The 14,069-nt window shown below is 57.9% G+C and overlaps 1 protein-coding gene across 8 annotated transcripts in view; it reads right to left on the reverse strand.

Annotated features, from left to right (window-relative positions):
• The window catches only part of UNC13A (unc-13 homolog A), a 49,485-nt gene extending 38,941 nt beyond the window's left edge, over positions 1-10,544 (reverse strand). For 7 of the 8 annotated variants that reach the window (XM_084759093.1, XM_084759091.1, XM_084759095.1 and 4 more), the window contains exons 1-7: positions 10,409-10,544; positions 4,760-4,789; positions 4,101-4,200; positions 2,261-2,378; positions 1,131-1,254; positions 837-910; positions 511-565 (exon numbers count right to left, since the gene is read on the reverse strand). In XM_084759093.1, coding sequence (XP_084615219.1) covers positions 511-565; positions 837-910; positions 1,131-1,254; positions 2,261-2,378; positions 4,101-4,200; positions 4,760-4,789; positions 10,409-10,430 — 523 coding nt within the window. In that variant the 5' untranslated portion in view covers positions 10,431-10,544. The remainder of the gene's footprint in view (positions 1-510; positions 566-836; positions 911-1,130; positions 1,255-2,260; positions 2,379-4,100; positions 4,201-4,759; positions 4,790-10,408) is intronic. The other variant, XM_084759096.1, reaches the window with a different exon arrangement.
• Between the last annotated feature and the right edge of the window lie 3,525 nt (positions 10,545-14,069).

Below are 14,069 nucleotides of genomic sequence, written 5' to 3' on the forward strand. Positions count from 1 at the left end.
AGAGTTTTTTTTTAATCACAGGGGCCACTCCGGAAGCAGAGGCAGGTAAATCGCTGTGAGTTCGAGGCCAGCCTGGTCTACAAAGTAAGTCCAGGACAGCCGAGGCTACACAGAGAAACTTTGTCTCAAAAAAAAAAAAAAGAAAAGAAAAGAAAAGAAAAAGAAAGAAAGAAAGAAAAAAGCCCACAGGGGTCGTGCATTGCCCCTCCCCCTCCAGGCTTGAGGCACTGAATGGGGTCCCTCACTGGCTCTTGGGCTCTCCAACCAGCTTGGACCGGGCAGGGCAAAGAGCTACCTCAGCAATGAACAGGCACAGGGTACAGCATGGCTTACTGCTGCTCAGAAAGCTGGGGCAGGAGGATAGCCAGAGCTCAGGCCAGGCTGGGTCACACCAGACTTAGGGTGCTCTGCTGAAATCTGCCACCACCTCCTGTGTGCCCTTGGCCAGGCCTCAGAGCGGGACCCTCTAGACATGGTGACCGTAGTGTCTCAGGGACAAGAGTCACTCACAGCACTGGCTGCTGGGCACGGGTAGTGGCTTGTCCGGCTGGTCCTGGAAGGAGTACTGGGGAGGAGACGGTGTGTCAGGGACAGTGGGGACAGGGCTCACCCTGACAAGCCCACCAAGCCCGACTTTGCACAGCCATGAAGCCGGATGGGGAGACAGAAGGCAGCCAAGGAGGAGCAGGCATGACTGGGCGCCCTCTGCTGTGTCCCCTCCCACCTCTCCCCACCCAGAACACCGCGTGGGTCTCTTTCCTATGTGTCCCTGGAGAGGTTTGGGTCAGGAAGGCGGCTGCAGGGAGCAGACAGGTGCTGAGGGCCGACCCACCCACCTCGTCCTGGTCACGCATGGCGTTCAGCTGCTCCAGCTTCTTGGCCCAGTAGCGCGCCTCCTCTTCTGGGATGTCTGCAAGCAGAGCCGCCATGTCCTGGGACTTCGGAGACCCCTGGCCTCCTTCCCTCGGGCCCTGGCTTGGTGGCCTGGGAAACCCCAGGAACAGATGGAGGTGGAGGGGGTGGGGGGAGGGGCTCCAGAAGGGATTATGAGGGCCTGAAGACCACAGACCTCCCCTCCAGCTCAGCCCCCAAGCGGGCCCTGTGACCTGAGTCGTCACCCTGGGACTCACCCAAAGGCAGCTCAAAATGTGCGTCCAGGAGGATGCGGTGGAAGGTGGGGTCCTTGGTCCCACAGATTTCACTGTCCGCCATGATGGCCTGAGAGTCCAGTGTGAGCCACTCTCCTGGACCCTCCTGGACATGGGCGAAGGCACGGGATAGGGGTCAGGACCCCCAGGGAAAGGGCTGGCCCCAAACACTGGCTGCACACAGGCAGGCCTCTCGTGAGGTGCCCTCCTCCCCCGTCACCAGACAGCAAAGGTCTGTCAGTCCCTCAGTACACACACTGCGTCCAGGGGACCTGGTTGCTGTCACACCTTGGGCCACTGAGAACTTCGAGAGTCCCCTTCAGCTGCCGCCAGCTCTGGCTTTCATGGAAGTCGCATTCTCTCTCTCTCTCTCTCTCTCTGTCTCTCTCTCTCTCTCTCTCTCTCTCTCTCTCTGCATTCTCTCATTTGGTGATTAAAAAACAAACATACACTGGAGCCTTGTCAAAGCCTGGTCCACCACCACCCGGGCGGTGCTAGGGGTCCCCAGGAGGTCCTGGTCACTAGCCTGGCTCTGGAGACACAAAGCTGGATGACACATCCCAAGACCCAAGGAGCAGGTTGGGCCCACAACTGAGAATAAATCGTGGGGCAGGGGTCAGGATGCAGCCATTATGGGGAGCCTCCGGTGGCCGGCTCTGAATCACGAGGTAGTCGCCCAAACTGAGCACTGCCGGGGCAGGTGGGCTAAGTCTCCTTTTCTCTATTCTACAAGCCCCTGGGCCGCTGCCAGGCCCTCCCTCTGCCCCTAGGCCGCTGCCAGGCCCTCCCTCTGCCCCTGGCCCGCTGCCAGGCCCTCCCTCTGCCCCTAGGCCGCTGCCAGGCCCTCCCTCTGCCCCTGGGTCGCTGCCAGGCCCTCCCTCTGCCCCTGGGCCGCTGCCAGGGCCTCCCTCTGCCCCTGGGCCGCTGCCAGGCCCTCCCTCTGCCCCCTGGGCCGCTGCCAGGCCCGCCCTCTGCTCCTGGCCCACTGCCAGGCCCTCCCTCTGCCTCTGGGCCGCTGCCAGGCCCTCCCTCTGCCCCTGGCCCGCTGCCAGGCCCTCCCTCTGCCCCTGGCCCACTGCCAGGCCCTCCCTCTTCTTCAGCCCGTCACCCACCTCATTGGACTGGCGGATGGTTCGAAGCGGGATCCAGACGGTGCCCACCATCGTATCCCAGATGAGACCTTTGTTCCACACCTCCACTGTCAGGCCCAGATCCAGGCGGTTAATCTCACTGTGTGCACAGGGGGTGGGGACGGCAAAGGACAGACTCACAGAGGTTAGGGCACTGCCCTGAAGACACCCAGCATACAGCGCTAGGAAGCCAGGCCTGGAGGAGCCCGTGCCGAGAAAGGAAACACACTGATTCATCAATGGAGGGTAAACTGAGGCCACAGGAAGGAGCATGTAGCACAGGCTATCACCAGTGTGTTGGCACACAGGCAGCCAGAGTTGCATCCAGGAGAGAAGTGGAAAGAAATGGTACCACTGCACCCTCCGCCTATAACCAGACCCTGGTGGGGTCATGAGGCCCCAATGGCACTGGGCAGGCGAGAAACACACACTTCCCTGACAGTTCTTGGCCAGACTCATCTCAGGGTATAATTTGGGGTTCCGAAACACTATTCCTTGTCCACAAAATGGAACTCATCGTAGCGACACCCCTCAGGGTGATGCGCACAGTCGATTTTAAAAAGAATGAAAAATCGCAGAGTAGGGTGCAGCCCAGGTCGCTGGGTATCAGAACAGACGGGACAAGGAACCAGTGTGTTGGCACACACTTGTGACGTCCGCACTGGGGAGACTGAGGCAGGAGGATCAGGTTGTCTTTAGTGATACAGTGAGGCTAGCCTGGGACACGTAAGATCCTGCCCCTTCGAAATAAAACAGAGCCTAGTGGAGAGACTGTTTTGTAAAAGTGGACTCTGCCCTGCCTGGCTGGGGGTGACGGGAGGGTACAGGTATCGGCAGCAGGTATTTGTCCTGCGCCCCCCACCCCTTTCCTGTGCGGTGTACCCTCTGAGGTCACCCTGGACTCTCACCCTCTTTATGGCGGAGGCCAGGAGCTGAACAAGAGAGGGGTGTCGAACCCCTCAGTAGTGAAGTAGGGAAGTCAGGGAAGGCGTCCAGGAGGGGGTGGCCAGCTGAAGAGGGACGGTGCAAAGGCTGAGGCCATGGAAGTAAAGGAGCCGCTGGACGGGGCCATGGGGAGCAGTGACCGTTCCAAGTGACACTGAGGTGGCTTTCAGAGCTAGGCCTGGGGAGCAGGCTAGGCGGGGTAAAGGGAGGTTGGGGTGCGGGGCTGGGTCAGAGGGGCGTGGCAGCGGGCTGAGTGTGGCCTGTGAGGGCAGGTGCGAGTGGAGTAGTGAGTGAGGGGGCGTGTCCGGTATGGCTTCCGCAGGAAGAATGGCGGGGTGGGGGCGGGGTAGGGTGGGGTGAGGGATTGGGGACTGGGCCAGCGGTGTGGAGTCTGTGGGCGGAGCCTGCTTGGGGAGGAGCTTAAGAGGAGAGCCTATTTGGGAGTAGGGTTTCGGGTGAGGACAGGGTCGGGACCTGTTAAGGTAGGGCTTGTTCGGGCGGGGCCTGTGGGGGTACGTCCTGGGGTGTGACCTGTGGGGTCCGCTGTGCATGGGGACTGGGGTGAGATGGGGAGATCAGGACTGACGGGGACAGGGGTCCGGGGCAATGGTGTTGGGTCCTGTCTGAAATGGCGTATGATGGGCAGGTTCTACATGGGCAGGATTATTGTGGGTGGGTGGGGTTTGTGGTGGGTCGGGCATGGGTGGAGTCTTCTGTGGGCTGGCCTGGAGAGCGTGGGCGGGGCCTGCTGTGGGCGGAGCCTTCTCCTGACGTGGGGATTTGTGTGGGCGGGGCCTGTCATTGTGGGGCAGTGGTGGGCGGAACTTTTCAGAGGCTGTGGTGGGCGGGGCTGGGGAGGGCGGGGCTACACACTCACAACATGAAGTCCTGCTCCCAGCTTGGCTGGCTGCCACGCACAGCGATGGTAGTGCTCTTCACGTTCTGCACCTTCAGCGTCACGTATGTGTTGAACTTCTCTGCAGCGGAAGAGTGGGGCAATGGCCGGATGTCCCCTTCCGAGTCCGAGTCCTCACCTCAACCCCCGAGGATGGACCAGGGGGCCCGGGTCCCAGAACCACTGGTTATGATTCATTCTTACAATTACACAGGGGGAATGGAAGCAGTTTTCAGCCGGGGAAACTGAGGCTCCAGGAGGCCATGCAGAAGTATGGCGAGTTCAAGGCCAGCCTTAGCTACAGAATGAGTTCCAAGCTAGCCTGGGCAGCTTAACTAGACCATATCTTAAAATAGAGATAGATGGGGCTACGATGGAGTTTCCGTGTGTGTGTGTGTGTGTGTGTGTGTGTGTGTGTGTGCAGGCTTTGGGTTCCCCTTGGTCTCAGGCGCTACCTGCCCCGGGTCCCTCCCCAGGAAGACCTCTGGCCTGCTTGGGGATGAGGCTCACTCCTGAGATGAACCTGCCCTGTGCATGGCAGCAGGTGCCTAAGTCCCTCCTCAGGCCCAGGAGACCAGGTAAGAACAGACAGGACGACAGTTGACGGGGACAGTGCAGGACAGCCAGGACAGGACACTTACCTTGGGCACCGTCAAACTTGGCTTTTTTGACTGTGAAGAGAGAGACAGAGGAGCAAGCGAGGAGTGTTGTGGGGAGGAGGAGGAGGAGGAGGAGAGAGAGAGAGAGAGAGAGAGAGAGAGAGAGAGAGAGGAGGTCAGAGGCAGAGAGGAGGAGGAGGAGGAGGGAACAGGCCATCAGGTAGGCCCAGAGCATGAGGCATCTGGCCTGTGGGCAGACCCCTCCCCCTCCCCCCCCCCCCCCCCGTCTCCCTGTGGGCCCGTCACCCCAACTCAAATAAAGCTGGAACCGAGGAGGTGGCAGGAAGCCTTCCAGTACGTCATGGACAGATTGGTGAGGGACATTCCCTGTCACCTGCAGGGTCAGAGACCCTGACTCGGTTGTCACCTCACTCAGTCCAAAGGCACACAGGGCTTAGTGTTGAACCCTCCGGAGGCGGGTGGAGGCTGAGCCTGTGGGCCCCCTCTGTCCTCTCTTCAGCATCCCAGCTGAGGTTCCCTCCCCTCCCTAGGGCTGTGTACACAGAGTACAGGAACCTGAGAACACCCAAAGAAGGAGTGATAATACACTCAGAAGACCAGGCTCTCCTGTCCTCCTAGGCCCTGCCACCCTTGTTACCAGAAGCCATCAACACAGCTGCTGGGGACACTGGGGACAGTTCATGAGACGCTATCTTGTACACAGGAGTGATTTGTACTCTACAAATAGCACCACACCCCCGAACCAGACCAGGAGGTCCTCAGTATGTGAGTTCCTAGGCCATCACCAAGCCCTAGAGGGAAAACTCATTAAAAAAAAAAAAAAGATTTAGTTATTATTCTGCCTGCACATACACCTGCACACCAGAAGAGGGCACCAGATCTCAGTATAGATGGTTATGAGCCACCATGTGGTTGCAGGGAATTGAACTCAGGACCTTTGGAAGAACACCCAGTGCTCTTAACCTCTGAGCCATCTCTCCAGGCCGAAAAACTCTTTTTACTTGTTTGTTTGTTTGTTTGTTTGTAGACAGGGTCTCTCTGTGTAGCCTTGGGTGTCCTGGACTAACTTTGTAGACCAGGCTGGCCTCGAACTCACAGCAATCCGCCTGTCTCTGCCTCCCCGAGTGCTGGCATTAAAGGCGTGCGCCACCACCGCCCGGCTTAAAACTCATTTTTTAAAATGGCAATGAGTTTGTCAATTTGCCCAGCACACTTGGGGGTACGGAGTAGCATGAATGAAGAACAGAACGCCCGGGGGGCGGGGCGGGGGGGGGAGGGAGAGGGGGCGGGGGGGGGGGAGGGAGAGGGATTCAGCCTAGATTGAGGAACGCTGTGTTCACATCCTAGTACTGTGTGGCCAGCAGCTTGCGAACGAGGTCTCTGCTCGCTTTTCTCGTAGTTTCCGGGGCCTCCTGGCTGCTGTCTCCCCCTCTTCCTCCACCTCTCTGTCATGTCCCCTCTCTTCCTCCGTGATCCTCAGCCCCTACGCTGCAGCCTCTGTGGCTGGAGGGTGAAGGCTAGTGGGGTCCACCGACCCCCATGCTGCGTGGAGCACCCGCCTCTCTGACAGCCCAGGGCCACACTCAGTCAGAGCCAAGACCCAGGAGACCCAGGACGTCGGTGGGGGAAAAGCCTGTAGAGGGGAGGGGCTTGGGGGGCAGCCATGGCGGAGGCGGAGCCTAGAGGGGAGTGGGTAGGAGTGTGGTCTGGAGCAGAGCCTGGTGTGGGAGTTCCGGGGCGAGGAACGGAGTCTGAAAGGGGGCGAAGGCGGAGGTGTTGAGAAGAGGATTTGAGGTGTCTCTGTAAGGAGTCCATGTGTCTAGGGAAAGAATAGAGGTGTCTGCGGGTGTGTCTTGGGGGAGGGCATCTGGGAGCAGTGGGGAGGGAGAGTGCATCAGAGCTGGGGAGCGGAAGAGTGTCCCGGAGGGGGAGAGTTCGGGGCACGGTGGGGGGGGGGGGGCGGGGATGTCAGAGCAGGAGGAAGGTCTACGGTTCCGGCATAGGGTGTCTAGGGAGTAGAGGGTGGGGTTAGGGTAGAGCAGCTGCTGTGCGCGCGCGCGCGTGTGTCCCATCACGTCCCCAGTCACCGCCTCGTCACATCCCGCCACCTCCCAAAGCCGTGCTTGGGTTAGTGGCGGAAGCGCCTCGTCCGCTCAGCTATTTATAGCCCTCGGCGAGGCCGCAGGTGATTCAAGTGCCTGCAACCTTCCATGGCCTCAGTTTCCCCACCTAGTTGAGGGTGGAGCTGCCTCTCCCTGGGGTCCCTTACCCTCCCCCCACCCCGCACTATTTTTATTCTCTGTGGCAGCCTCGGATGTTCAGATCCATTTTCTGATTAAAGGCTGCCCTCTTGGGGAGACTTGTCCAGGTCCAGAGGGCGGGGTGGGGAACCTGGCCACTGGGGAGCCTCTGAAAGGCAACAGGGCGTACCAAGGCAGGCTAACAGACCTTCCGTGAGCCATGGATGACAACAGCCTGCAAATCCTGCTGTCACCCTCTATCTCCTTGTAAAGGAGGCAGCACAGACAGTCGCAGGGTGTAGGTCCCTGTTGCTGGCTGTAGTCGACAGTTTTGCAAAGGATTCTGGGAAATGAGAAGGAAACAGACCCTGACCTAACTTTCCTCCCCAGTACACAGCCAGCCTGGCAGTCCTCAGCTCCTCCCTGCTGTGTGGTCTTAGGCAAACGGATGAACCTCTCTGGGGCTCAGTTTTCCTCATCTGTGAAGTGGGATGAAGTGGACAGACAGGTTCAACTCTTGTATTTTTCATGCTCAGACTTCACACATACATGTGCGGGCACATGAACACACCCACCCTCCTCTGTCCATCCTTGTGAAATATTTATATAGCCTTAAAGACATACACTTCTCATCTGAGCACTCCAGGAGTTCAAAGCCAGCCTCTGCTCACAGTGAAACTAAAAATGGTGCTTAAGGGTGGCGCTGGAGAAGGTCCAGCCATTTGGGGGTGCACTCCCCTATCTGTCTGTCTCTCTGTTTTGTTTTATTGTTGTCATTTTGGTTTGGGTTTGGGGGGGTGGGGATTAAAGATGTGCACCCAGCTAAAATATGGCTTTCTTTCTTTCTTTCTTTCTTTCTTTCTTTCTTTCTTTCTTTTTTTCTTTCAGAAAGTGGAGGAAGAAGCCGGGAGCTAGCTCGTGGGTCTGCCACACAAGAACTAAAACTTCAAGACCCCCAGGTCCCTGGAAAGAGGGAGCCTGAGTGTTGACCACTGTAACCCCAGCTCTCAGGAAGCAGAGAGAAGCAGATCTGGGGTCCCGCGGCCAATCAGAGAGTTCCAGAGCGGCTGTCTCAACAGACTGGGATCTGGGTGGTGGGAGGGGAAGGCTGGCTGTCCAATATTGTCTTTTGATCGCCACATAGGCACATACATGGTTTCCTGCTGGTCAGGTGAGGTCACAGGAAGGAGACACACTTGGTGCAGCTATCTGCCTGCCAACGAATATGGTTTGGGAGCTGTGGTCATGGGAGGGGACCTTCCTTCTGTTTGTGACAGGGCCCACATAACCCAGGCTGGCCTCGAATTCATTGTGTAGCTGAGAATGACCTCAAACTCCTTCCTGAACTCCTGCCGCTGCCCCCAGATGCTCGGATGACTGGCATGGGCCACCAGGCCTAGCTTCTGTGGTGCTAGGGATGAAATCCAGGCCTTTGTACATGTGGGCAGTACTGTGCTAAGTGAGCTGCAAGCACTGTGCCAACTGAGCTATCAGCACTGTACCAACTGAGCCATAAGCACTGTACCAACTGAGCCATAAGCACTGTACCAACTGAGCCATAAGCACTGTACCAACTGAGCTATAAGCACTGTGCCTACTGAGCTATAAGCACTGTGCCAACTGAGCTACAACCATTGTGTCAACTGAGCTATAAGCACTGTGCCAACTGAGCTGCAAACACTGTGCCAACCGAGCTGCAAGCACTGTACCAACCGAGCTGCAAACACTGTGCCAACTGAGCTGCAAGCACTGTGCCAACTGAGCTGCAAGCACTGTGCCAACTGAACTGGGAACACTGTGCTGAGCTATAAGCACTGTACCAACTGTGCTGCAAGCATTATTATAAGCACTTTACTAATTGAGCGGCAAGCACCCCGCACACCGGGTGTGTCAGCCCCTGCCCCTCTATGTGTATATCCTAAACATCCCTAATCATCCGGTGTGCACAGTCCCGATCTGTATCTGCAGCACGGCAGCTTCGATTGCGGGGGAGACTGGAGCCCCAGAATACCCGACCGCAGGGAAGGGCGGAGGGTAGTTGCCACGAGGGTATCCCCCTCTGTGAGTCTGAGCTCACATGCACTGGACGCCTCCACGCGCAGCTTTGACCAGGCCCGGCCCTTCCCCGCTGCGAGCCCCACCTGCACCTCCCTGTCAGCTTCCTTTCCCCAAAGCTCTGCTTTTCACCCCCAGATCTCCCCACCATGGCGTCCGGTGTACAAACGTCGCCCGCCCAGGCCAGGCTTTCTGGAAGTCTCATTTGTGACGCTGCCCGCCCTCCACCCCCGCAGCCAAGCCTCCGGTTTGCGTCAGAGTTGGGGTGACCCCCCCCCACGTGAGGCAGGATGGGAGGACGCCGAGTGCAGGGAGCAACTGAGGACGAGGTCCCCTTCCATTTATGGCTGGATCTGTGGGGGGCTGCCCAGAGAGAGGGTCCCCTTCACGTTCAGCTCCAGTTACTTCCTGTGCCTGGAGGCCAGGGCTGCTCGGTGACCCTGGGTGGCCCGAACCCTTCCGGACGTACTCCGAGAAAAGGGTTCCTGCGCCTTTAAGAACACCCGCGTCCACTAGACTCCAGCGGTGCACCGTGGGGCGCGGGCGGGCGGGGCCGGGTTTGTGAATGGAGCGGCGTGCGGGGGGGGGGCTTGCGGGGGGGGGGGCGAGGGGGAGGGGCAGAGGGGCGGGGCCATCTGGGGCCACGCAGCCGCGGAGATCAAATCTGCACATCCACCGCCCAAGGTCTCCCGCAGCCTGAGATCAGAGGCAAATGGAGACTCGCCCTCCGCCCCACACAGCCTCCTGGAGGTGGGAAGGGGACAGGGTGCAGGGGGCCCCCCAACCCCCCACAGACTCAGCCCTCACGCACCCCTACGTGGCCAGCCAGCCGCCCAAGGTCTCCCGCAGCAGAGTTACCCCGCAGCTGAGCCTGGCCCCGTTTGGTGCTTCGAGGGATGCAGGGGTCACACCTCTCCCGTGGTTCCCGCCCTCCCCCTCAAACGCGGAGCGCGGGCCTGGGCGTGGGCCTCGGTGCAGATGGCGTTTTGGCCCCAAAATAGCTGCCCCCCCCCACGTCTCATTCTCTCCCTCCAGCCCTAGGGGTGAGGCGGAGAGGGAACCACGAGCTTCCGCGAAGCCCACTGCACTGTTTGAGGGACACTAGGGACCGGAGGGCTTGTCCCCACGCCTAGGCCGGACCCACAGCCCCCATGTCCCCCCACCCTCCCGCGACTGCTCGGCCCCTACCAGCGCCTACACTGCGTCTACCCAGGCGCCCCGAGCCCCGCATCCACGCGTGTGTGCGACAGACAGGACCCCTACAGCTGATCCGTGCGCGCCCTGCGGCGCACACCGGGGGTCCCCTCCTCAATGCAGCCCGGCCTGGCTCATCCACGCGGACCCTACACCTTGCCCGCGTCCACGCAGCTCCTACCTCCCACGCACAGCAGAGACATGACTCCGGGCAGTCAGAGCGCGGCGGGCGCGGCGTGGGGCTCGGGGCTCACGCCGGGGCCCGGCCGCCGGCCATGTCGCTTCAGCACCGGGGGCGCGGACAGCGCCTGACGCGCGCTGACGCTGCGGCGTGGGCGGGGCCGGGGACGCGTGACGGGGCGGGGCCGGGCGGACGCCTTAAAGGGCCCGGGAGCGCCCGGGAGCCCAAGCCAGGTCGCTTCTCCAGCTCCATCGCTCTCTGTCCCAGGCTTAGCCTCAACGGGTCACCTGTCTAGTCTCCGCGTCTATTTCTCTCTTGGAACCACCTAACCTGTGCTCTTCTTTTACATTCTCGTGGGTGATAAAACTCCTATTTAATTGTCAAATCCCAATCTTCAATGCCTCCCGAAAATGCACAGAAAATAAAATCAATCTAAAATTTAAAAATTACATCATGTATGTGTATGGGAGTGAACACGCATGTATCACAGCGCGCATGTGGATGTCAGAGGGTAATTTCCCATAGCTGTTTTTCCCTCACTATGTGAGTTCCTGGAATGCAATGCGAGTCCTCAGGCTTGTCTGGAAGGGCTCACTGAGTCATCGTGCACGGACTCACTGGTGGTGTGTGTGTGTGTGTGTGTGTGTGTGTGTGTGTGTGTGTGTGTGTGTGTGTGTGTGTATGTGTGTGTGTGTGTGTCTGCGTCTGTGTGTGTGTGTGTGTCTGTGTGTATGTGTCTGTGTGTTAGTTTGCATACACACCTGTGCATGTAAGCCCAGAAGACAGCCTCGGCTGCTGTCCCTCATGCACAGGTCACCTATTTATTGTTGTTGTGGTGGTGGTTGTTGGCAGTGTCTGACAAGCCTGGGGCTCCCTGCTTACTCAGGCTGGCCTGTGTGGGGGTGTTTCGCTTGTGTGCCTGGTGCCCAGGGAGGCCAGGAGAGGGTGTCAGGTGGCTGGGACTGGGACTGCAGGTGGCAGTGAGCCACTATGTGGGTGCCTGGAATCAAACTCAGGACCTCTGGAGGAGCTACCACACCCCACAGTCCCCCACCCGCCCTACTCTCTTTGTCCTCCTGGTCACTTCACGTTTTATACACATGCATGACTATATGTCAGGGCACGTTCCAGAATCCACCTCACTTTTTATGTGTGTGGCCCCCACTGCCCGGGATGGCCTCCTGAGTGGCTGCAGTACAGGCCCACAGCCACCTCAGAGCTTTCTCAGTCCAGCCTGAGAGGCTTCGCTGTGTGTGCTTGGCTCCTGACTGCAGTGCTGCTATGACCAGTTACCTCCATGCGACCTACCGGGCTCTGCTTTTGGGGCCTTGAAAAATCTATGCAATGCCAGGCTGAGCTCATGGACTCTCCGTCCCAGGACGATGTGGCAGTTTCTCTGAGCAGGGTGTGGTTGGAATAGGAGCCTCATTCAGGCCCCGCCCAGGAAACCCCTGTGAGGGATGGGGTTGTGGCTCAGGGGCAGACCCTGCCTTAGTCAGTGTTCTATTGCTGTGAAGAGACACCACGGCCAAAAAACAACAACAAAAAAAAACAAATAAACAAAACAACAACAACAAAAACTCTTACAGAGGAAAACATTTCATTGGGGCTAGCTTCCAGTTTCAGAGGTTTAGTCCATTACCGTCATGGCGGGAAGCTTGGTGGTGTGCAAACAGCATGGGGCAGGGGAAGGAGCTGAGAGTCCTCCCTGGGCATCCTCGGAGAGCAGGAAGAGAGTGCCACTGGCCCTGGCTTGAGCATTTGAAACCACAAGGCCCAACTCCTGGTGACACACTTCCTCTAAGGAGGCCACAGCTTCCAATGGTGCCTCCTCCTGGTGACAAGCCTATGGAGCCATTGTTATGCAAACCCACACCGACCCCTGGCTAGGACCCCCCTGCGAGGGGCGAGGGGCCTGGCTTGCAGAGTGTCCCAGGCCCCCCTATATTCTAAAGTATCACCCAACACTTGGCGTCTCAGTTTCTCCACCTTGAGAAGAGGGAGCATAACAAATGGACCTTGTGGGGTTTTTTTTTCAGATTTATTTTTTATTTATACAGTGCTCTGCCTTCACGTATGCCCCAGGCCAGAAAAGGGCACCAGAACTCATTATAGATAGTTGTGAGCCACCATGTGGTTGCTGGGAATTGAACTCGGGACTGTTCTTTCTTTCTTTCTTTTCTTTTTTTTTTTTTAACTCAGGACCTGTCAAAGAGCAGCCAGTGCTCTTAACCTCTGAGCCATCTCTTCAGCCCCCAGACCTTGTGTTTTTTGCAACAACTCATTTATTTGGGTTAAAACCTGAAGAACTCAGGAATCCTAAGGGATCCAATTCTCTCTCTTTTCTTTTTAATAAAGCATATCTTTTTAAAAAGATTTATTGAGGTCACCAGATCTCACTATAGATGGCTGTGACCCACCAGGTAGTTGCTTGGAATTGAACTCAGGACCTCTGGAAGAGCAGCCAGTGCTCTTAACCTCCGAGCCATCTCTCCAGCCCCCTCTTTCTATTCTTAATGACTTTTTTTGTTGGCTTGCTTGATTTTGATTTTTCAAGACAGGGTTTCTCTGTGTAGCCTTGGCTGTCCTAGACACACTTTGTAGACCAGGCTGGACTTGAACTCACAGAGATCACCTACCTCTGTTTCCCTAGTGCTGAGATTAAAGGCGTGCACCACCAAGCCCAGCATGGTTTGTTTGTTTGTTTGTTTGTTTGTTTTTTAAAGACGTTTTAGTTATGTAGCCTAATTGGCCTGAAACTTACCATGTGGGTCAGGATAGGTTCAGCCTTGCAGCAATCAATCTCGCCTTGCTTGACCTCCTGAGCGCCGAGATTTCACGCATATGCTACCACGCAGTGACAATAGCACTGTAGCCTTCCTCATATCCTATATTTATGAGTGTGGAGGACAGAGACATCCTCCTCTGTCCTGCTGTGTCACTCTCCACCTTCTTCCCTACAGACAGGATATCTCATTGCCTGGAGCTATGCTGATGGCCAACAAGTGCTCCACCCCTGAACCACACCCCCAGCCCCTCACTGGGGATTCTAGGCAGGGGCTCCATCCCTGAGCCACGCCCCCAGCCCGTCATTGGGGGATTCTAGTCAGGGACTCCACCCCTGAGTCATGCCCCCAGCCCCTCACTGGGGGATTCTAGGCAGGGGCTCCACCCCTTAGCCACGCCCCCAGTCCCTCATTGGGGGATTCTAGGCAGGGGCTCCACCCCTTAGCCACGCCCCCACCCCTCACTGGGGGATTCCAGGCAGAAGCTCCACCAGTGAGCTGTGTGGCACATCTTGGTTTGTTCTGTCAATCTTCTACCTCATCCTCCATGTCACACCTGCTCTCTCTTCATGTTTCCATTCCCAATGCCTGGTTCCTCACTTCCGCCTCTCCCAGACATATCCGCAAGCCAAGAAGCCTAGCCTGCTGGGCGTGGTGTTTCAGGAGCTGCTGGTGCTCTGGGTCTGAGGCTTCAGGAGAGCCGTCTGAGAACAGAACTTGGCGTGCTTTAGGGGAACCAGCTCCTGCTGCACAAAGCTGCGCAGTTCCCTCCCGCGAGATTCACTCTCAGTTCTGCCCCCACGCAGCAGCCCCCCCCGCCCCCCCCCCCCCGGCAACAGATGGAATAAAGGGAGGCACTGGGGTGCAGGCCACAA

This window comes from Acomys minous (genome assembly GCF_964271855.1).
Source record: "Acomys minous genome assembly, chromosome: 15".
Classification (NCBI taxonomy): domain Eukaryota; kingdom Metazoa; phylum Chordata; class Mammalia; order Rodentia; family Muridae; genus Acomys; species Acomys minous.